Raw genomic sequence first — 23862 nt, 5'->3', positions numbered from 1 at the left:
TCTGGACACTTTATTTATTTATTTCATCTGTATCCTTCATTCTGTTAAAAACTTTTTTGAAAACAGGTTGTATGTCTGCTCCACACCAGAAGAGGGAGCTAAAGCTTCTTCTTTGAAGCCGCAGAGGACTTCCGGAACACTTCCTGTTTCCATCAGGTTTTCAAAAACAACTTTAGCAGCTGGTCAGCAGGTTCCAGCCCTGGACTCAGCAGATAAAAAAAAAAAAAGGAGAACAAATATAAAGGAACAAGTTTAGTTGCACGATTTCACACTGGCAGAACTAATTCATCCGCTGTGTACGCAGGAGCTGCTGAACTGTGTGTGATTTTCTGTTTTTGTGTATCTGCATATAGATGGAGAGCCGACAGCTGTCGCGGGCGGAGGCGTTGGCATGCACAGACTGCAGGCACGCTTGTCACGTGATGCTCTACTCTGACACAAAATCTCAGCTGTTCGGCAAAATCCCCATCAGGCACATAGTGCTGGTGAGCATCATCTCTCTGGCTTTATACGTCCATGTGTTTATAGAGGACAACTAATGCACAACCCAACGTAAAGTCCTCACGCACTATTCTGCTTGTGTAATGGAAATCACACATGTTTCTGTGTGTCTCCTTGACGCATCAGCATGCAGCAGTGTTTAAAACACAGTCTGTCACTTTCCACAGATGCAGATGCGCTTCGATGGTCTGCTGGGTTTCCCAGGCGGGTGAGTCCTATCATGGCGCCGCTCCGTCAGAGGTGGAGTGGTAATGTTTTTATCTGTCTGTAGTGTTATGGACAAAATCTCTCTCATCTCATAACCCACTTGATGAATTTGAACGTCACGCTCAGAAAGTAATCACTGTAGATTAGCTCTAAAATGGTTACTGAATCAAGTGTTTACTTCCATCCATCCACGGGGGGTAGCAGCCTAAGTAGGGAGGCCCAGACTTCCCTCACCCCAGCCACTTGGACCAGCTCCTCCAAGGTGTTCCAAGTGTTTACTTGTGTAGGTAAAACTAGATGTTAAACAACCATTAAAATACACCAGATGCAGGAAATGGCATCTACTTTATTCAAAATTACTAAACAAGTACACATATGGTGTCGTGTGGTGTTCAAAGTGCGTTCAACTTAATTCAGTCGATGATTTGTGCCAATGAGCATTTGGAGTTTTATACATAAAAATACACTTGATAGTTAGAATTTGAAGTATATTTACTGTATAATATGGTAATTTATTCTGTATTTTTGCCAGATTATGGTGATTCTTGGGTCGTGATGATGGGGCCCTTGAAGATTGTTGCCCAGGGTACAGCGAAGTGTTAATCTGGCCCTGGCTGTAACTTACACAAAATTACAGATAATGGGTTAAACTTTATATCATTGTAGCTCGAGTCTTTGTCAACACAACAAGAAGAAGTGGTAGCCATCTTAAATTAAAACCGTCATGAAGGCAGCGAGTGACATGCATCCCTGCAAGTAATGACTGACCTGTTATTTATAACTGTTTTGTGCAAAAGACCTGTAAAACGACAGTAATGGCACAGAAATAAAAAAATTACACCATAAATACTCCCACAGCAAAGATGAGCAGTGAAAGATAAGGAATCATAAATCCCTATTCTTTACTTTAAAGGACATTTCAACAGACCGTTTGTCCAACTCATTAATATTCTACTAAAGATGAATCATGTCCTCTTTTTCGACAGCCAGAATTTCTGGTGCATCATTCGCCACCACACTGAAATTATGCAACAAGGCAAAAGAAATCTGAAACGTACTTGTACCTCACGCAAAGCCAAAACTAAAAAATAAACCGCGTCGGCAAATTATAAGGGCGTATCCTCGTTTGTTACGCAAAGGAGAAGCAGCAATAATGTTCTTGTCTGCGTGTGTTCATTTGCCTGTAGCGTTAGCAAAATATTTCATGAAGCGTCAGACAGATTTTGATAAAACATCCAGAAATTAACTGATAGATTTATGTAAGTTTTGGAGTCAACTCCATTTAAATTAAATGGCTAAGCAACTTTACCAAGATCGAAAAAATAAACTCAGTCAATCGAGTTAAAATTTGGTGGAGTAATAGCTGAGAATTATTTTCTCCAATTCCTAAATGAACGTGTGGGATTTGTTACTAAAACTGAACTGATTTAAATGAAAGTATTTATTTCAAACAACCGTTGGTGACTTGGCTGCAAACATTCAGAGTTCAGTGAGGCTGCAACAAAAAAAAAAAATCATGTTTTCTTTCATTTTTCTCACAATTTATCATCTCCAACTAACCTCCCAGTGGTTGCAGCTCAGTGAGATACCACCTAAATGGCTTTTAATTTTAAAAGCCAAATGTTTTGTTGCAACTGATGGCGATGGTGCTTTTTAGCATTTGTAAACTGTGGGTTGCCTCAAGGTTCTGTACTTGGTCCTCTGTAGTAATTTTTCATGCTCCCTTTGGGAAGCTGATACAAAAGGTTCCCGAGGTTATACACGGGTTTACATTTCCATGGAATATCAGGGTCTTGCAGGCGTCAGTGAACTTTTACCTCCTTAGTTTTTGGAGCTGAATTAGAAACAGGAATTGAGAAAGCTTTTCTGATGAGAAGAGAAACGATTTCAAAACAAAATTAAAAAAAAAAAAGTAAAGTTGCCTTTTTTCAAATGATTTAAGTCCTGCATGACTTTGACTCTACATCTTTAACTCCTTGGATCATCTGATGAAAGCCTCCGTTGTTTAACTGAAAGCATAAGGGGATTTGCTGTTCTGGTGTCCAGACTGTAATATAGTCTTTCTCTGGAAACCTGAAAGAAAAGCTCTCTTGGCTGCTTTAAAGACAATTGAACATCCATCCATCAATCAATCCATCAATTAATCATCTCCCGCTTGTTTCAGAGTCAGGTCGTGGGGGCAGCAGCTCTTCTGGGAGGATTCCCAGGACCAGCCAAGAGACACTGTCTCTCCAGTGTGTCCTGGGTCTTCCCTGTAGTCTCCTTCCAGTTTAGGCCCCCCCTAGGGAGGCATCCAGTGTGTCTCCCCTACCAAATGTCCAAACCGCCTCAACTGGCTCCTCTCGATGAAGAGGAGCAGAAGCTGTACTCCAAATCTCTCCCGCATAACTGAACTTCTCACTGTGTCTCTAAGAGAGAGTCCAGCTACCCTGTGAAGGAACCCAGTTGGACTGCCTGTATCTTCATCTTGTTCTTTTGAACTCTACCCAGAGTTTGTGACCATAGGTGAGGAGAGGAAAGTATAGTTACCAGTAAACAGAGAGCTTGGCCTTGTAGCTCAACTCCGTCTTCACCACAACGGATCGGCACAGAGCACACAATACTGCGGAAGCTGCACCAGTCTGTATGTCAATCTCGCTCTGTTTTCCCTAATTATTAAAAAAACAAAAACTGAGATACTTGAACTTCTCTACTTGAGGCAGAACCTCGCTCTCGACCCAAAGAGTCCCTTTATCCACCCTTTACCGACTGGACGTCCAACTCTATAAATGTCCGACTTGTCTGGTGCAAGGTCTTTCTTTGCTCTGTTTTTATGCTTTGGCATTCTTTTCACATCTGATCTTGTTTGACAATGCTTAGACTTTTCTTACTGCAAAAGGTGTTTTAAAGGCTTTATGTTGCTTTATGAGTTAAAATCAAAACTGGTTATGTGAAATGGGATTAACGCTTTAGCATACTGGCTTTAAAATGCAACTGTTATAATTTCAGTGAGTTTCTTTTGTTGTTTTGTTTACTTGTTTGCTGAAGAGAACATCATCTCTGACTGTCATCTTCCCCTGATGTTGACCTTTGTCGACCTGTTAGGCTCGTCGACCCCTCACAGGAGACCCTGGAGGCGGGGCTTACCAGGGAACTGTTGGAGGAGATGGGCGTGGCTGTGCCCGTATCGGAGGAAGATCACGTGGAGTCTCGATTTGCTCCTCCAATCTCAGCCGCTCCCTCCCATCTCATCACTCACTTCTATGTGAAGAAGATGGAGGAGGAGCAGATTAAGGAGCTGGAGAAAGCGTCGGCGTCCACTGCAGTCGATCATGGCCTTGAGGTTATGCGTACTTCTTGACAGACTGGTTGCATTTGGGTCAGAAGTTTATATACACTTATCATGGGCGTGAATTTAATGACTTATTTAAATAGTTGGGTTTTTTTTTTTCAGCTTATAATTTCAATTGTTTTTAAAAAGAAAAATGGGGTGTAAAAATTTTAACTTATTGTGGAAAATTATTTTACATTTGTCCAATTCCGCCATGTTTGTTTACATATACAGAATATAGCCAGCCAAATGTAGGCCAGTCACATGACTCAAGCTTCCGTCTGTTTATTGGTGGATCCGGCCAAAAGCTTTGTTCACATTGAAGGCATACCCAATGTTCAGAATTGCATATCTGTTTATCTGGAAAACTTCCACAGTAAACATGTTCAAACATCATTATTTTATGAAGTTCAGATTACATCAGAATCAGAATAAACTTTGTCATCATTGCACCGAGATACAACGAGAACATGTACGTACAGTCATCCGAAAGATGGACGGAGTGCACGAAGCTGCTGCTATTTAGCGCGGCCTTCTTATTCTTCCTCAGAATAATATTTTTGCTTAGATGAGAAAAAGGAAGAAAACATGAGGAGAGACCGTATAAAATAAAGATATCTCACACCGTGCCCTAGACAGGCACGATTTGAGGCATCAAAAATTAATAAATACCACAGCAAAGCAACATAAATAGACTTGATACATGTACATATAGGCCGGTGAAGACACTGAATTTTAAGGGACGGTTGTAGCATAGTCCAGAGCCCCCCCAACCACCCACCCACCCACCTCTCAGCCATAGTCCAGATAAGAAGTGTTATTTATCATCAGCTCAGTTGAGGTTCCGTCACATGTCCACGGCCTTGGGGAAGGGAGGGGAGAGCGGTGGGGAGTGGTGGCACACAGGTTAGAAGATGGGCTTGTGATCGGAAAGTCGCAGGTTCAACTCCCGGTACCGTCAACATCAAAATGTGGGTGGAAACGGTGAAACACCCACACCTCCCTCCACCCTCATTCGCCCCACTCTGGGCCCCTGAGCAAGGCCCTTAACCCCCACCATCTGCTCCCTAAACAGGTCTCTCTTGAAAATGAGTTTGAATTGAATTGAAATTGAATTGAAATTGAATTGAAATTGAATTGAAATTGAATTGAAACCGAATTGATTCCTTACGCCGAAAGTCGAGCTCACAGCTTTCTCCAAGATTATTCCCAACCATTCATGGGTGCTGCCAGAAAGTTCACAGTCTTGATATTTATGATATTTAGTCCTTTATGGGGAGTGGTGGCGCAGAGGTTAGAAAGGTGGGCCTGTGATCCGAAGATTGCCGGTTCACGCCCCGGCCCCGACAACATCAAAATTTGTGGGTGGGGTAGGTGAAACACCCACACTTGCCCCCACCCTCATTCGCCCCACTCTGGGCCCATGAGCAAGGCCCTTAACCCCCACCATGTTCTCCCTAAAAAACAGGTCTCTCTTGAAAATGAGTTCTCGTGGCTCAATGAGACTACTTGTATGAATAAAGGCTAAATGAAAAAAAAAAAAATGATAACAGCCTGCTCCAGCCCTGACGCGGCTCCACATAATTCAGTCTGAGTGCTGCCAAGCTTCGACGCATCCACACAAATTTGTAGACAATCCTGATTTCACCAACCCAAACAGCAAAATCCAGTTGTCGTCATGAATCCAATTTGTTTCCGTCGAGGTAAGAGGGTCCTCCTTACCCCGACTCCTGTTGGGAGAAGTAGCTCAATTTTGTTTAGAGACCAGCTGATCCTTTGAATTAGTAGGTATGCAGGAAAAAGAAAAAGAGGCTCTTTAAGGGTTCAGAAGACAAGACAGCAAGCAGGGAAGCCGGGGGGGGGGGGGGGGGGGGGAACACGTCTGTCTTCACCGGAGCACAGAGAGAAAAAAAAATTGTTATATAGTTTGCAATGAGTACCTTTTTAATAGGCCTTGTCAAGGTAAAATGCATTTGAGAACCTGCAGCACTGCCTATTAAAATATTTCTGTAGATGAAAGGATGAGCCTGTATGACTTTACCAATTTCTTGTTTTTAAAAATGATGGGTCTTATGTCATATAATCATTACATCCTGGAACAATATCGGTTCAAATCAGTCATTAAAAACCCCAAAATGTTATTTATGTTGATGCTCGTGATGCCAGGATGTGAATCTCTGACTTCAACTGTAGCGGATTGAAGGCTCTGCTCAGCTTCACCTGTGTTTTCTCCCTCAAGGTGATGGGGATGGTCCGAGTTCCTCTCTACACCGCAAAGAGAGGAGGAGGCCTTTCCTTTTTCCTCTCACACTCCTTCATAGGCAACGCTCGCTCCCAGCTGATTAACTCTCTGTTGCGCCTCCACCTGGTCACCTCGAGGGAGTTACAGAAAGCTCTCAGGAACTCTCTGAAGATGCACGCACAGTCCGCACAGGACCTGAAGGCAGCCCTTGCGCTGACAGAGGCGTAGTGGAATCGGCTTTAAAACACGCCTGCGCAGGCTGCAGCTCGTCCCGTCGAGCACGCTCACGGACACAGTTTAACCTTCAGCTTTGCAATCATTCAAATACACAAAAACGTGCATTAGCATGCTAATGTAGAACTGGGGATTTAAATTGCTTTCTGTGCATCAAACACTTGGAGCCTTCTGAATTTCTTTGCCTTTTAAAATGGAAATAAATTGTTTTTAATTCATCATTCTCACCACTCATGTTCATTTGAAGATGTAAAACTGATAACTAGGAAAAAATTCAGCTAAATGTAATTTAATGCTGAGTTCTGACTGGCTTTGCTGAAGTAAATGAAACTGAGCTAAGCTAGCTAAAAGTAGTGAAATACTAGTAACAAAAAGTAAAAGTGGTGAAGTGTCAGATAAAATGAACAAAACCCTAGCTAAAAGCTAATATTAGCTAAATGTTAGCTATAAGTAGCGTAACACTATCTAAACTTAAAAAGAGCAAATTACTGACTAGCTAAAATGCTATATAAAAATAGGAAAGCGCTACTCAAAAGCCAGACGTAGCAAATATTAGCAACAAAAACTAAAAGTAGTAAAACGCTTGGTAAAATTTTAAAAAGCAAGAAAAAAGTTAATAGTATCAAACACATACAACAGTAAGACAAATAGCTAATTAAAAATAGCTAAATAAATGTAGAAACAGGCTAGCTAAAGGCTAAAAATAGCAATGGTCTCACTAATTGTAGCAAAAGATTGGTTAAATTTATCAGAACATTTTTCTTTTAGCTAAGATGAGCAATACCAGATTTAGCATTAACAGTAGTAGACCTGATATGAGCTGCATTAGCAATAACATTAGTTAAGTTCGCATTAGTAGAACCATCGTTAGCATTTTTTGATTTAGCATTAGCGTATAGTTGCAGTAGCAGAATTAGCATTAGCAGTAGAATTAGCAGGAGAATGCTAAAATAGTTTTATGTTTGGGGCAGTATGGTGGCTCGGTTGGTAGAGCTGTTACCTCTCAGCAAGAAGGTTGCTGGTTCAAATCCCTGCCAGGGTCCTTTCTGGGTGGAGTTTGCATGTTCTTTCCGTGCATGCGTGGGTTTTCTCCGGGTACTCCGGTTTCCTCCCACAGACCAAAAACATGCATGTTAGGCTGATTGGTAACTCTAAATTGTCCCTAGGTGTGAGTGAGAGAGTGAATGGTTGTCTTGTTTGTCTCTATGTGTCCCTGTGATGGACTGGAGACCTGTCCAGGGTGTCCCCCGCCTCTCACACAGTGACTGCTGGACATGGACACCAGTGACCCCCGCGACCCGGAAAGGAAGAAGCAGGTAAAAGATGATGGATGTTACGTTTGTTTGTTTGTTTGTCATATGCAGGTTCAACAAGGTCAACAATGCAATGAAATGTTCAGGATGAGAAAAAACTATTGGACTTGCTAAAAAAAATAAAACAAACTAAAGTATGCAATAAAGGTACAAAATAAAGTATCAAAAAGTGAAAAAGAAAGATAGCTAGATTTGATAATTTCAAATAGAGCTTTATTTTGAAGGATTTGAAGCAATCTCATATTTGAGAATATTTTGTAAACACTAATTTAAAATGTATAAAAGCTACAAAAACTAAAAGTCATAGCACCCATCTCTTGAACAATTAAAAACCCACAAACTATGCATAAGTATTAATGCTAATTAAACATATGGTGGGGGGGGGGGGGGGGCTTGGGAAAATTATTGTGAAAGCTGACTCATCATGCACACAATAATTACTCCCATGTCAAATCTTTTAAGTGTTTTAATTATACAATAATGGTTACATTCAGAATGTTTGAACAGGAAGTTTGACTCAAAATAGCAGCAGGTTTAAAAACGCAACAACAAAAAAAACAGACGGAAAGACGAACACTGAAGTTGCAGGCCTGTTTTACCCTAAAAGGTGCTGCACTGGCAACGCTGTGGTTTTCTGTATATGACAGGATCAAAGGGGCACGATCACTATTTTCTGTTTTTTGTTCTCTAGTTTTTTGGTGTTTGTTTTTTTTCCAGCCACATGTTCAAGTCTTTGTCTTTGAGCTGCTTCCATTCTTCACTTATGAAGTTACGGCACAGCTTGAACCCGAGGATTGATTATGTCCACGACATACCAGAAAGCCTGCAGGCATTTTATTCTGTTTAAGTGTACCCTCGGTGCACGTAACGGCGCCTGCAGCCGACGTTAGCAGCCTCCGTTCCAGACAGTATCGCTGGCAGACGGGATGCTGCCAAATATTTTTGATACCTATTGTAATGAAAGTGCATGCTCCGTCCTCGGCTGTCTGCACACAGGCTGCCGGAGTACACCAAAACACCAAACCGATGGCACGGCAGGTTCACTACGCCGCATGCAGTGCAATAAATCTACTTCAGATTGGATACAGGGTGGATAAAAGATGGAGGAAAGGGATGAAAGATGCCTTTTTATTTTTTGCCCCTCTCAGCTTTATAATGTAATCATGGAGACAGTGCAGAAGAACAGGTGGATCTATTGATAAGAAGCAGATCGACGCCTCGTTGAGCATGAATTCATGCAATTAGAAATGCAGGTTGAATTAACTAGTAAGGTACAGTGTCATCTGCAGTCGTCTCAATCAGTGTCGTTTCTTTCTCACAGCCATCAGAAGATGAAAAAGGAAGACGGGAAGCCAAGGAGACGGGCACACGAAACACCACGTCTGTGGTTGGTTTTATGTGATGGTGTCAGTTTTGTTTGTTTCACTGTGCGCCTCCTCGAAGCGGCAGGGTTTGCATCTTGCATGCGATCTGGTGACAAGAAAAGGATGCTGTCGTGTGATAACGCAAGGTCGTCAGAAACATGTTTAGAAGCAGAGAAGCAAGGATGGAGGAAGAGCGGTGCAGGCGAGGCATGGGATGGATGGATGGATGCGCAGGGTGAGAGTGGATGCTGAGGGGAAAAGATGGTATATTCATAGCAGCAGTGGTATTTATAGCCGCCTGGAGAGGAGAGAGCTGGGGGGCGTGGCTTGTGCTGGGGCTTTCTCACTGCTGCGTATGGCAGGGAGGGAAGGGGAGGAGAGAAGCATCTCTGGCGTGAGTGGAGAGTCTATCTGGCATATTTTGAAAGAAGAGGGGGAGGGCCGTGTGTGTGTGTGTGTGTATGTGTGTGTGAGAGAAGAGTATTGAGCTGAGAGAAATCTGTCAGAGTCATACACACTGCTCTATGTGTGAGTGTGTGATAGAGAGATCCGGAGGATGAGAAGAAAAGAGCTGAGGGACAGATAAAACGAGAAAGAGGAGCACCACAGAGTGAGGTATGTACAGCTGTCATGCTGCTCTTCAACCTCATAACAACCTGTGTGTGTGTTAACAGTGTGTGTTTATTGTAGAGTATTTTAAACAGACAATGCTCACTTTGTGCTTGTAGACTGTTTGCCAATTATGTAATGTGTGTGTGTGTGTGTGTGTGCAGCATTTTCAGGGTTGATGCTGTGCGTGTGTTTATGTGTATTTTATCCTGGGGTGTTTTTTTTTTTAGTCCATTGTGTGAAGCTCTGCTCCCAGTTGCGTTGACCGTATGGTCTTTATTTACAGCCGCTGCAAACAGAACTCATCCCTCCAACTGTTGTTCTAGTTGTGGAGCCTCCAACCCGTCCCGGCGCTCGTCAGCCGGGCTTATAAAGGACACGGACGAGCATAAACAAGCATCTGAAATGCATCTGCAGAGCTGCCTTTTCCAGTGCAACAGTAAAAAGAACTGGTGATTAAAGATGTAGCAATATTTGAAGCATTGCACATCACCCAGCTTTATCATCCTCTGTTGAGAAATGACCCTCCAAAAAAATCTAATTTACGTGCAGTTTCATACGATTTGGGGATATTTTGTCTGTTGGCACTTAGATTTTGTGTTGTGAATGACCTTCAGTAACTACCACACCAAATTTTAGCTCAACAGCTCTAAAACTGACTCAGTTGTGGCCCATTTTTGATTAGCTGTGGTGGCCATCTTGAAATGAGTTGAGTCCAAAAGTTGATCCACTGTAGAGGTACGTTCAATGATTATTTCCTGAGAGCTTTATTGAAATCTGTTCGGTGGTTCGTGAGATATTTTGCTAACAGACGAACAAGGTTGACTCCCAATAAGAAAGCGTTGCACAATCTCATCCGCTCATACGTACTCAACTGTAGCTCAATATCTGTAAAACTGAGTTGAAGCCATTTCTGTGGTCGGTTGTCTGTGGCGACCATCTCGATGTGGGTTAATTTTAAAGATTTAAACATTTACTCAGATTGTTCGTCTTAAACGTTAAAGGCTCCCACAGTTCTGTTTCTGTCGTACTGTTTTTTTTTCCAAGAAGGATGTGTGTTTCCTGTGAATTTCATCTACATTTGCTGAATCGCCCGATTTGTAACTTATTCCCTTTATCCCGTGTAGCGGTTTGACTGAGCTGCGGTGGTGACTTCTGTGACACAACGGGAACTCGGTATGATTTATTTTAGCTTCAAGTTTAAATCTGTAGTCGTGTTTGCAACACACATTTTACCAGAAGTGAAAGTTCCCCTCGGCGCATCGAACCGTTTGAGAATCGTTCAGTTGTGAATGACTCGTCAGGAACTGGGACGTAAAGCTGTCGGTTAAAAGCAGAGGCATGAAAGTGCTGAATAAAGAGCGGCTGTGTCAAAAGTACATAATTTATGTGTGAGATTCACTCATCCTGTGACGCTGCTAGAATGAGAACGAATATGAGTGAGCTGAACCGAACTACGGTAATTCTGTTGTTTGAGGAAGTTTCGGCGTTGGAGCAGAAGCTGAGGTTTGATCTGCTTCTGAAGGGCAGACTTTCACTTTGCAACACCTTCTCGTTTCCTTTTTCCATTTTTGTCCCTCTACTAGGACTGACAAGTCTGCGTTTTATAAACATCACCTGTAAATTATCTTCTGCAGCAAAACGTCCAGCATGGCATGAAAACAGTGGAAAGATTTGCAGATCTTTCTTTTTCCAGTTCTTTCTCCACAAGTCACAATCTAAAACCTCCTTTATGTCCTGTGGCAGATTTAGGGCTTTGCTTGAATTAGATGGACTTTTTTTGTGTATACAGTATACATTTAAAGCCCACTGCTAAAAGTTGAAGGTATACATTAATGTGTTTGTGTCCATCCATCCATTATCTTCTGCTTGTTCCAAAGTCTGGTCGCCGGGGCAGCAGCTTGATCAGGGAGGTCCAGAATCTTGTTCCACAGCCACATCTTCCATTTCTTCTGGGAAGACTCCAAGGCGTTCCCAGGCCAACCTCGAGACATAGTCTTGATCGTGTCCTGGGTCTTCCCCGAGGTCTCCTCCCAGTCAGACATGCCTGAATCATCCCCCTAGGGAGGCACCCAGGAAGCATCTACCAGATGCCCGAACCACCTCAACTGGCTCCTCTCGATGTGGAGGAGCAGCGGTTCTACTCCGAGTCTCTCCCGGATAACTGAACTTCTCATCGTATCTCTAAGGGAGAGCCCAGCCACCCTGCAGGGGAAACTCATTTCAACCACCTGTATCCACAATCTCATTCTTTTGGTCACTACCCAGAGCTCATGACCATAGATGAGGGTAGGAACGTAGACTGACCAGTAAACAGAGCTGCGCCTCACAGCTCAGCTCCCTCTTCACCACAACAGACCGACACCGAGTCTGCAACACTGCAGACGCTGCACCAATCCGTCTGTTAATTTCACGCTCCATTCTTCCCTCACTCGTGAACAAAACACAAAGATACTTGAACTCCTCCACTTGAGGCAGAACCTCACCCTCGACCCGAAGAGAGCAATCCACCCTTTTCTGATTGAGGGCCACGGCCTCAGATTTGGAGGTGTTGATTCTTATCCCAGCCGCTTCACACTCGGCTGCGAACCGCTCCAGTGAGAGCTGGAGATCACGGCACGATGGCGCCAACAAGACCACATCATCTGCAAACAGCAAAGATGGAATCCTGCGACCACTGACCTGGAATCCATCCACCCCTGGCTGCACTGAGAAATTCTGTCCATAAAAGTTATGAACAGAATCGTGACAATGGGCAGCCCTGGCTGAGTCCAACTCTTTCCTGAAGGGGTCTGACTTACCATCGGCAATGCGAACCAAATTCTCGTGCCGCTTGGCTTGTATAAGGACCGAACAATCCCATACTCGTGGATCATCCCCAACAGTGAACCTCGAGGAACACAGTCGAAACCTTTCTCCAAGTCCACAAAACACATGTAGACTGGATGGGCAAACTCCCATGACAACTCGAGGACTCTAGTGAGGGTAAAGAGCTGGTCCAGTGTTCCATAGCCAGGACGGAACCGGCATTGTGCCTCCTGGATCTGAGGTTCAACCAACGATCTAACTCGCTTCTCTCTCTCGCCCCTCGTGTTTGTGTCTGTTAGCAAAAGATCTCATGACCCCCTGGGCAGATTTAATAAAACTTGCAGAAAGTAATCATTGGATGTGTGTCTACAAGCTAATTTAAGATGGCCGCCACAGCCAACTGACCTCACAAAGCACAAAAATAGCTGTTCTAGTCGTCTAGATAATGAGCTAAGATTTGGTGTGGTAGTAGCTGAGACTGATCCCCAACACATAACTTGAACTCTAAAGCCCCATATCCACGGGGCCTTTTGGGGCTCCTATGTAACTAGTTCGGGCCGATTGCGTGGTTTATCCACAGTGCCTTCAGCAGTGGAACTCACCCCATTTTTGGGACCTACTTCTCTGAGGTCCCAGGTCTGGTTCTTGTTGGGTCTAGATATGACATCAGCGCACTGTAGGTCACTGATTGGTCAGGGGGCGTATTCATTGGTGGAGGGCGGAGATCAAGGAGGTCATCCATTTTGGTTGTGTGTTGTTTTCCGGCTCTTCTTCTTCTCATACATGTTAGTGGTGCTTAGAAAAGAGCTTAATGTAGCATTAGCGCCACCAGCTGGTAAGGTACGTTGATATTAATAATCCACCCACTAAACGGGAACTATGGGCACTGCAGAGACAGAAAAAAAGAGGTCCCACCAGAACCGGACACAACAGGGTCCAACAAGAACCGGCTCTATGGATAAGGGGCTTTACATGGTGGGAAAGATATTTCTATTTTAGTCAACTCTGTCTATTAGCATGAACCACTGGACATATTTTAATGAAACTTTCAGGGAATAATTACTGGATGTACTTGTACTGCTGAGTGACTTCTAGAACTCATCTAATTTAAAATAGCTAATTGCTAAATGACTTTAAAAAACACAAAAACGTCTATAACTCTGTCACTTTTTTAGATAATGAGCTAAAATTGGGTGTGGTAGTAGCTGAGATTCATCCTCTACAGAAAGTGAATTGTGCATAACGTTATTTTCATCATTTCACAATGTAAGATGATTTTAGTGTTAAACACGGGAAGTGCAATCTGCATTGAACGCCAGTCTTAATACATAATGTATCACTTTGAAACCTCCATGTTTGATTTTCCGTGTTGCGTTATGCAACCAGCCGTCCCCGTGGTGTTTTGGCGGTGACGAGAGGATTAGGCTGCAGCTACAAGCGTGCAGGTACGCAGTGAGTCTCTGTGAGAGTAATAACTTGCGGTGGCATTCCGTTATACCGTTTCCTGTTTGCTGCAGCAGTTTAAAGACACAAAGCGAGAACGTTCTCAATGAACGTGGAGGGTGAAAACAGTTTCAGGGGGCTCTGCTTGTTGCAGGTGGACGCTTGAGGATCCCAAGGATTCACAGTCAGTGGCTCTAATTAATGTTTTACTAACAAAGAGCAGATGGATGCAGAGATTTGCTAATGAAAGGTTATGTAAAAAGAAAGTACCCGTTTACGTACATTTCATGGCAATCCAGTTCACTTCATTTAAAACCCGTTTTCACGCAAATTATTTTGTACTAGATACCCTTTTGCAACAAAATGTTTTTAAAACTGGAAACAAATAGGTTGTATTAATATATTTGCTTTGGTGTAATTCATAGAAGTCTAGAGATTTCTAGATCATAAAAGCTTAAAAAAACGATTTAGCCTGAAAACTTTGTCGGCCGTCACAGATCTCGGTGATTTTCCCTTCAACATGCTCGCCTCGTCCGAGCCCCGAGTGTGTTTACAAGAGGCGCTCGGGCTCGCCCTTCAGGCTGACAGATTGTCTCACCTGATCCAACCTGACTCAGTGATGGCGCGCGGCTGTCTGCACAGATTAGCATAAGATCAAGACATCCTCGTTCATTCTGTGACTGCAGATTCAGCACTCGCACTAAAGTTTATCTTTTAGTCGTTTGCCATCTAACACCACCGAAGAGCTACTGGGTTCTGTTCTAGCCATAAAAATACCAAAACGCTCAGCTTGGTGCTACAAGTTTTGTTTTTTTCAAACTTTCAAAATATTTATCTTTATTTCAGTTCAATTCAGTTGATTTATATAGCGCCAAGTCACAACAGAAGTTGTCTCAGGACACGGTACAGAAACATTCAGATACATTATAAATGGCAGTTGGTAAAAGTTCTCTGTCTAAAGAAGCAGCAGGTTGTGTTGAGTCTTGAGCGAGCACAAAGGAGACAGTGGAAAGAAAAATTCCCTTTTAACCGGAAGAAATCTCCAGCAGGACCAGGCTCAGGACGAGCGGCCATCTGCTTCGACTGGCTGGGTTCGAGAGGACAGGAAGGAGAAACGAACACAGAGGCAGGTCCAGGAGAACTTTCTATAGGAGGAAAGACCACAAAACACGTTAAGGTAGAAATAATTACAGAAACAAACAGGAAGAGTAAGTAAAGATGGCAGCAGAGTGAGGAAATGAGATCAATTTGTCCTCCAGCAGTCTAAGCCTATAGCAGCATAACTAAGGGATAGCTCAGGAAACCCAAGCCAACCCTAACTATAGGATTTATCAAAAACAAGACTTAAGCCCGGTCTTAAAACTGGACAATGTGTCAGTCTCACAGACAGGAACCACAAGAGAGGAGCCTGATAACTGAAAGCTCTGCCTCCCATTCTGCTTTTGGAACCACAAGTAAACCTGCAGTCTTGAGTGCGAAGTGCTGTGTTGTAAAATATATTTCCATATATTAGAAACACAATGGGATCCCTTCAGTCCCTTCGAAAACGTGATTCACTTTGAAATCTGGTTCAGCTTCTTTTAGTCTTTAGCTTTTTCTGGTTTCAGCTTTCATCTGCTTTTTTAATATTTTTAGCATTTAGCTAGCCTTTTGCTACTTTAGAATTCAGTTACCCTTGTTCTACTTAAACTTTCAGCAACCTTTCTATTTATTTTTTAGTGCTTTGCCACATTGAGCTTTTCGATAGCTTTTTGCTCATTTTAGTTTGCTACTTTGAGTATTTAACCACCTTTGTGATGCTCTAAGCAAACATTTTGCTGCATTTGACTTCTGGATAGTTTTTAAATCTACTTTGAGCTTCTAGGTAGCCTTTTGTTGGTTTTAGATATCCTTTTCATATTATTCATTTAGCTTAAAGCTAGCCTTTTGCTCATTTAAGCTTGGATTTTGCTACTTTGAGTGTTTAGCCAGCTTTTACTTTTTGTTAGTTTTTTGCTACTTTTAGCTTCTAGGTAGCCTTTTGATACTTTTAGCTAGCCCTTTGATAAATTTAGTTTAATGTTAGCATTTTGCTACTTTCAGCTTCTAATTAGGGTTTTACAGTTGGTTATCTTTTCAATGTTTTTAGCTAGTGTTTGTATACTATTAGCTTATAAGTACCCTTTTGCTTCATTTACTCTTTTAGCCTTTCACTACTTTAACTTTTAGCTATACGTTTATTACTTTAGCTTTCAGCTAGACTTTAGCCGCTTTTAGCAAGTTTTTTTCCTACATTTAGCATTTAACCAGCCCCTTGCTGCTTGCTAGCAGCTTCTTTTAGCTTCAGCTTCTCCAGCTGTCGTTCAGCTCTCGGCGTTCACGCTACATTTTCTGAAGGTGAAATTTTTGGAACATCTCGGAGCTCGTTTTTAACTTCTTCTCTGGGGAAGGTCGTACACAAACACCTGTTCATGTCGTCAGCGTTCGGCAGAAACAACTTTCCCAAAAGTGTGTCTTGGTTTCAGGAAGTGAGCTCATCTGGCACACGTTTCCCTCCTTTATTTCACACGCACGGCTCGTGGAGAGCAGCTGCAGGGAGGTGGCAGAGCTGGAACGAACTGGAGAAGTTTTCTGCAGAAGCCACAGCAGAAGATTCTGTGACTGTAAACAAGGCAGCGTGTTGTTTGGTGTCAGGAAATCCCCTCACACTATCAGGACAACATCTAACACAAAGTCTTTTTTGTGTTCCTTCATCTTTCCCCTTCTTTCCAAGAAACTGGTAGAAAATGCAGTGGAAATAACGGCACATTACTGTAATTCATGCAGTTATCCTTGTCAGTTTAATTTATACTCACTATGTGTACCACATGACCTCCTTCTTTCAGTAACCATGACTTCAAGTATGAAACGCCGTTCCCCCTACAGTCATCATTTCTCTGTCCTGGCTGCCCTTTCAGCTTCTCAAAGCTGCTTTTTCCTCTCTCTGTGTCTCTTACAGCTCCCCCTGCGCTTTTTTTTTTTTTCTCAGATCAATTACATTCGCTTTGTTCTACGCAGATTAAGGTCATGTGCTGATAAGACCCTCCAGAGACTTTGGAGGCCTCACAATCTCATTTGTGGAAATCTTCTGAAGCTCCTTCTGCGTTCACTCGTTACTTCGTCTGGAGCCGTCACCGAAACGTGTCTGAATCGCAGCCACAGTGCAGGAGGGAGTGAGCGTACGCATCTGAAGGCCTCAGCTATGATGGCATGGTTGACACGTTAAACCGTCTTCTAATTTATTGTTCGCTCTTTTTTTTATTTGCTCCCTCGTGGATAAGTTTTCTGACAGACCACTCGTGCCTTTCCAAATGCTTTAGGCTGATTGAGGGGCCGTGTTTCCTGTGAAAGCAGTCCATCCTGACACCCGCTGCACAACTCGGAAACCTGTTGAGAAACAGACAGGAAGTGTGACGTCGTCGTGCATTTTCTAGGGTACGAAATTAGGTTTTTGCTTGTGTGTTGATCTTTAAATCGAGATTCGATGAAAACAAGTTTTCACTCATGTTGTAAAGAAGTTCTCAAGTAGTGGTAGATGTTCCGACTCAAAACATCTTGGATCTCAAACTTTAGCCTTTCCATACTGCAGCTCATAAAACTAGCTCCGCCCTTTAATATAACTCCGGAGATTGTAATTACCTTTGGTTGCCTTTATGCGTTCATTGGTTGGTGTGGTGGATGGGCGTAGTTTTTGGATCACATGGTGTATGTAGTGATGTTAAGATCACCTGTTTGCTCACCTGGTGAGTTAATGAGTGGGTGATGGGGGAAGTCTACATTTTTGGTGACCACTTTTACCTTTTACGCATTGGAATTTTTGCCTTTAATCTCTGCTGGAACCTGTGGATTTGTTTCTGCTATGGGATATAAATGAGTCACGGGTGTTTTGCCTTGGAATATAAAGAACTATACGTCAATAAAGGAGTCTCAACTGCCGCTTGGGTTTATGTCTTGAACAACACGTCAACGCTCGGCGACTCTGTTTGTTTGACAGTCACCAGTAGTTGGCGTTAGATTAAAATAGTCAATTTGAGACCCATTGTCTTGTAACTATACTGTAAAAAAAACACAAGAAAACCAGAGTTTTACTTGGTGCTAATCCTGTGGGCGGATAAGAAAACAGTATACTGTGGTAGATACGAGTGATTGAGAGTATGGAAAGACGTATGTAGTGAATTTACTGTAATGAATGAATCTACCTGGATTACCGCAGTAGACCAGGAAACCAACAGCAGATGCTCAAAAAACAAAACTATGTCCGTTTTGGGAGAGAAAAAGACTTTACTGCACGCAGCCGCGAACTTTACGCAGAACAGCCATGGTGCATTCAAAAACGTAGGAATCAAGAAATTCAGAAAGAAAACAAGCTACAGTCAAAGAGAACTTAGCTCACCAAGCAAACTAACCACATATAAACAAAGTGGGCTTTCTAACGAGAATCATATAAAAATCATTACTGTGGCCCACTTATGATGCTTATGCCTCCAGCCGGCCTTGAGCACACATCACAGCGCCAAGCCGGTCATTTTGATGTATCATTTGTGGGGTTACACATTGTGGTTCAGGCTGCATTAAAGTTGACGGAAGATTAAGATATAAAGTTAAGAAACCCTTGTCAGGTGGATAATAATAGGTGGCTGCATTACTAGGAAAAATGAAAATCCTTTCTTGTACATTTTGGGAGGTATTTACCATTTCCTTTCAGGGCATCCCCAACCACCACCCTTGAGGCAGCGTATGTCCTTATCCCTGCTGTTATTCGTCACCTCTTCATCTCCTCACCCCCCTCCATCTTTGATTCTTCCTCACACATCCCCATCTCCCTGCGTTCTTCTCCCCTCTCATTAAATCTCTCTGGTGTCTGTTTCTTGTCACCTTGACCTTATTTGCCCTCTCCTCCTGAGTCTTTCTTTGCTTCATTCGGATCTGAATAATTTCACCTCTCAAGCTTCTTCTTCTTCTCTCTAACCACTTTCTCTCTCTCTCTCTCTTTTTTATTTTTTATTTTTTTACCTCACAGGCCGGTTCTGCCTTGCGCACCAGGACCCCGTTGGATTTCATGGACATACTGACCCATCCGGCGTCCCCGCAGAGATCTGACAATCGACTGATGCCGGAGCGCCGCACGCAGCTGTAGAGAAGAAGGGGGTCGGGGTGAAAGGTTGCGGACTGCAGAGCTCAGAAGTGGGGGCTTTGGGAAGGAAGGTCAAAGGTCGAGCGGTCAAAGATGATGACTTCACACGGAAAGCTGAGGAAGGAGAAGGGGAGCCTGGCCGAGTACGAATCACAGATGAAGGGTGAGAGTCTGCGGCAGGCGCTTGTTTCTGCGCACGTCTTTTTGTCTACAAGCGCAAACATGAGTGCACGAGAGACAACACATGCACAGTGATGCGAGAACGGGTGTAGTTCCTCCGCAGTAACGCATCCGTGCGCTCAGAAATGAAGACGGCAAAAGATTTTAACATAATCGCGTGTGCCTTCATGTGTTTGTTTGTCTGTTAGCAAAATATCACACAAACCACTAAACTGATTACAATGAATCGTTCACAAATCAATCAATAGATGTATTTGTACAACTCGTTAACTTTTGAAGTTGGTTCAAGTCAGGGTTAGCCCCACAGCTAACCCACCTTAGCAAACACAAAAATGTCCATAACTTGGTCGGTTTTACAGATACTGAGCTAATATTTGGTGCGGTTGTAGCTGATAACGACTTGTGCAAAATCTTTATTTAAGACTTAACGGTTGTAGTTAAACCTGCTTGTCTGTTAGCAAAATATCTCTTGAACCAGACGACAGATTTGAATGAAACCATCAGAAAGCAGTCGGGTGTCCATCCCCAGCTCTTGACTTACGGAGTCAACTTAACCAAGATGGCTGCCACAGCTAGTCCGCTTTCGCAAGCACAGAAATGGCTTCAAATGAAACAAGTTTACAGAGATATAGCTCATATTTGACATGGTAGTAGCTGAGAGTCATCCCCATCACATGTTTTCATCGCTGACACGTCAGGCGAAATCTTCACTTAAATTCTGGCACACGAGGAATGCTAGGTTCTTTTAATTTGACCTGAAACTCTTCCAGATCTGTAAACATGGTCATATCTGGCAACATGCAGATTTCACATGACAGCAGTGTGTGTGTGTGTGTGTGTGTGTGTGTGTGTGTGTGTGTGTCCAGTGTGTTTTGGAGCATGCACGTTATGGCTGCTTCTCTGTACTGTACTATAAGGGTATATTTATAGCAAGTATTAGTGATGTTGTCTCCTCACATCCAGTCAGCCCGGGGCGGTGCACTGAAACAAAAAAAGGCAGGGAAAAGGATTAAAGAGGGGGAAGATGGAGGAGGATGAGGGAAGAATAGAGTGAGAAAAGGAGGGATGGAGAGGTGAGAGAGCAACGTGTTGTTTTAGAGAGCGATGTTTGTATTAACCTTTTCAAATCAAAGTGCAGCTCCAGGGACACGGCGCTGTTGAATTTGCTGTATTTGCTTACAAGCCTGTGTATCATATCATGTTCTGTGGGATTACAACAAGTGAGCTGTGTGGGCCGATCCATATTTTACTGTCGGAGCGCTCCGCAACGCAAAGACAGTCGCACCTCGATTAAATCCTGCCAGCTGATTAAAACCCTTCAGTTATTGTTGAATCAGAGAATAATAACTGTAAAGGGTGTTATAACGGCATCCTTTAGTAGGGATGGGATAAAATATCAGTAGAACAGGATGCTGTTGTACAAGTATTGATAATTTAATTATTAAAATAAGGCACTGCTTAAAGATTTTTATCTTGTCACTGTTTTCTAAAGGCTTGAATTTTTGCTCTTATGATAAATTAAAAACAGCTGAGGCCGATCAAAGTGCTTTATAAACATTGCAATCTATGAAATTAAACATAAAAAAATGTTATCTTGAACTATACCTGACCACAGTTTCAGGTAGATAGGACCCGAGAATGCAGACTGGCAAGAAGAGCTAAAAAAACAACAACAAAAAAAACAGAAAACTTTATTTAAATGAAGCAAAACGCTGATGAGGCAGAAATAAATTTACAAAATACTCGAGGAGAAATTCACAGAGGAGCAACTACAAGGAGGCACGAGGAGGACTGGACGTGGCATGAAAGCCAAAACTGCTTGACAGAAGGAGTATGTGGACTGGGGCTGATGGGAAGAGTGTCATGGAACCAGGAACAGGTGTAACTGAGCGAGGCAGGAGATTTTTGATTGATTTATTTATTTTTTTACTTTACAGACCATCCATCCATTCTCTTTTACCAGCTTCTTTCATTTTGGGTCACGGGGGTCGCCGGTGCCCATGTCCAGCAATCACTGTGCGAGGGGCGGGGTACACCCCGGACAAGTCGCAAGTCCACTTTACAGACCAGTTAAAATAAATTTACCATGCCCCATTCAGCAAAATACGCTACACATAGTGCTCCTTGCTTCAGCGGTGATGAATGTCAAAAGTGAAACTTAAGGTCATGACTTGAAAGTAGTCTTCATGCGCACTCTGCTGGATAAATTGTACAATGACAGCTGGTTCCCAGCATTTTAGTGGTGAAAATTAGAAGTTTATATCGGCGTATAATAGGACAGTTATCACCGATACTGATCGTACCCAAATGTCTATATCAGCCTCACCGATATATCAGTTGGGCTCTAGTGAAAACTGACCATGCCTTTTTTACTGTTCGTTTGTTCCAAATTTCAGACCAGAGCTGCTGTTTTACATCGATTATTTAGTAGCAGCATGAACTATTTAGCAGTATAAAGTGCTTTTGATGTACACTAGCCAATTGTAAACTGCTGGGTTTTAACTTTCCCTCCCATCCTGAATATTTCCTGAATATTTCCTGAATATTTCCTGTTTTTGCATGTGTCTGTATTCATCCGGACTTTTGAATCGGTGTTTTATGTAACCGGCTCCCTGTCTGTCTCTTTGTCTGCCTGACGTTTCAGACCTGCGGGCCCAGCTGACGGACCAGATCAAGATTCTGGACTCTCAGGTGGAGGTGAAACAGCAGCAGCTCTCGGACTTGTCTGAGTTTCTCCGGCGACGGGGCGACATCGAGATGGAGTACGCCCGGGCCCTCGAGAAACTGACGGAGAGGTTCACTCACAAGACTAAAAAGTAAGGCTGTCTGTCTGCGGCGTCTGTTGTGCGTCATCGTGTCGTAATCAAGCGTTTCTGTCATCGCTCTGCAGGAAGGAGCAGTGGGGTCAGTCTGTGTGTCAGGTCTGGTCCGTTCTGCTGACTCAGACCCGTCTGGAGAGCCGAGAACACGCGGCGCTGGGAGACACCTGCTGCAACACGCTCACTCAAAGCCTAGTGCACTGCACAGAGGACACGCATCGCTTGCACAAAAAGGTCAGAGGGCGTTTGATAGAAACATGTCGACACGCCGAGAGATTATACAAACCCTCCGTCACTGCTCAAGTGATGACTTTAAACACCACGTCTTGTTTTAACACTCATTGTTAGGTTTAGGTTCGTACGTCGACTCTCTGTACGGTAAAATAACAAAGAAACGGTTTTACTCTTGAAGTAGGATCATTTATTTTATTTATATTAGTTACACTAAAATGATCCAAAAAGTACAGTTAAAAAAAAAAAACAATGCACTTGTTTAGATTTTTGTTAGACACTATCAAGCAGAGCTCTTCAAACATTTACGTAACCGGTAATGTAAAGTACCGTAATTTCTGGACTATAAGCCGCTACTTTCTTCACAGGCTTTGAACACCGCGGCTTATACAATGTTGCAGCTAATTCTTGGGTTTATTTTTTATTTTAGATGGGCTAACAAACTTCACGCCGCCAAAACATTTAGCCTCGTCACACCCGGGGGCTCACATAGCTGCCCAATACACGTCTCCTTTGGGGGGTGGGTCCTCATGGCTCAATGAGACTACCTGCATAAATAAAGGTTAAAAAAAAAAAAATCTGACCAATGAAATTCCCGGTCACAGTCGAACCAATGAAACGGGGAGGGGGTATTCTCGCAGAGCAACTTTTGCTCAAGTCTGCCAGTGGATCCTGACAGCTGAGCAGGACAACACAAGCTTGTGCAGGAAGAAGATCAAGATGGTGATCAGTGACTTCCTGGTAGGCTACTGCAGTGTTTCCCCTACCATTATACAAGCAGGGCGCCCCACCCTGTCAATGGAACCGAACGCCCTGCCTACCGAACCGAACCTCCCCCCCCCCATCCACAACTGACGTAGCACTAAGCTAGCGGCGCGCAATACAGATGTGTTAGCTAAAAAGCTAGAGGTAGCGCTCCGTTTCACTTACACCGAGCTGTCTCCCAACCCCCTCCCTCCCCCGCTCGATAACTGTCGGTACGAACGGCACGTAACACAGACATGTCCGGGTCCTCCCCGCCCCCCCCCCCCCCCCGACAAAAGTCATAGAAGAGATGAGCACCCCGCCAAGGCAAGTAATGTAGAGGAAACACTGCACTGTATTTTGTATTTTATTTTACCAGCTGTGTTACAGGTACTGTTCAGAAAAAAATAATCTACTGCACGTATTTGTATACGTTATAGGTACATATTTAATTTAAAGTTGTTTTTTAATTTCTGTGTAAATATCTCATTATAACGTGGACCAGCGGCTTATAAAGTGCAGCCTATATATGTACAAATTGTTATTATTTTTAATTTAGTGGGTGCAGCTTATATTCGGGCGTGCTCAATAGTCTGGAAATTATGGTAATAATCTACAGAAGTCATTCTAAAAAAGTTAAGTCAGGACCTCAGGACGTTCAAAAAACAAACAAACAAACAAAAATTGTAGAAACGCTTCGTCTTT

The 23862-nt window shown here is 43.1% G+C and overlaps 2 protein-coding genes across 2 annotated transcripts in view; both read left to right on the top strand.

Annotated features, from left to right (window-relative positions):
* Positions 1-131: 131 nt before the first annotated feature.
* On the top strand, positions 132-6488 carry zgc:103759 (U8 snoRNA-decapping enzyme). The gene is made up of 4 exons (XM_037684399.1): positions 132-485; positions 669-709; positions 3793-4030; positions 6258-6488. Exons 1-4 carry the CDS (start codon positions 354-356, stop codon positions 6486-6488), a joined length of 642 nt encoding a protein of 213 aa, XP_037540327.1. The 5' UTR covers positions 132-353.
* Positions 6489-9664: 3176 nt separating this feature from the next.
* The window catches only part of arhgap4b (Rho GTPase activating protein 4b), a 47950-nt gene continuing 33752 nt past the window's right edge, over positions 9665-23862 (top strand). The window contains exons 1-4 of the mRNA XM_037685026.1: positions 9665-9786; positions 19070-19346; positions 22008-22179; positions 22254-22416. Coding sequence (XP_037540954.1) covers positions 19277-19346; positions 22008-22179; positions 22254-22416 — 405 coding nt within the window. The 5' untranslated portion in view covers positions 9665-9786; positions 19070-19276. The remainder of the gene's footprint in view (positions 9787-19069; positions 19347-22007; positions 22180-22253; positions 22417-23862) is intronic.

This window comes from Nematolebias whitei, chromosome 11, assembly GCF_014905685.2.
Source record: "Nematolebias whitei isolate Nwh7 chromosome 11, NemWhi1, whole genome shotgun sequence".
Classification (NCBI taxonomy): Eukaryota; Metazoa; Chordata; class Actinopteri; order Cyprinodontiformes; family Rivulidae; genus Nematolebias; species Nematolebias whitei.
The sequence above is the reverse complement of the archived record's forward strand: the minus strand, read 5'-3'. Positions and strand labels throughout refer to the sequence as shown.

Bases quoted from the DNA above. Each gene is read 5' to 3' on its own strand.
- zgc:103759 (XM_037684399.1), top strand. From the start codon at position 354: ATGGAGAGCCGACAGCTGTCGCGGGCGGAGGCGTTGGCATGCACAGAC. The intron at 486-668 runs GTGAGCATCATC...CACTTTCCACAG, and splicing joins CCATCAGGCACATAGTGCTG to ATGCAGATGCGCTTCGATGG. The intron at 4,031-6,257 runs GTTATGCGTACT...TTCTCCCTCAAG, and splicing joins CAGTCGATCATGGCCTTGAG to GTGATGGGGATGGTCCGAGT.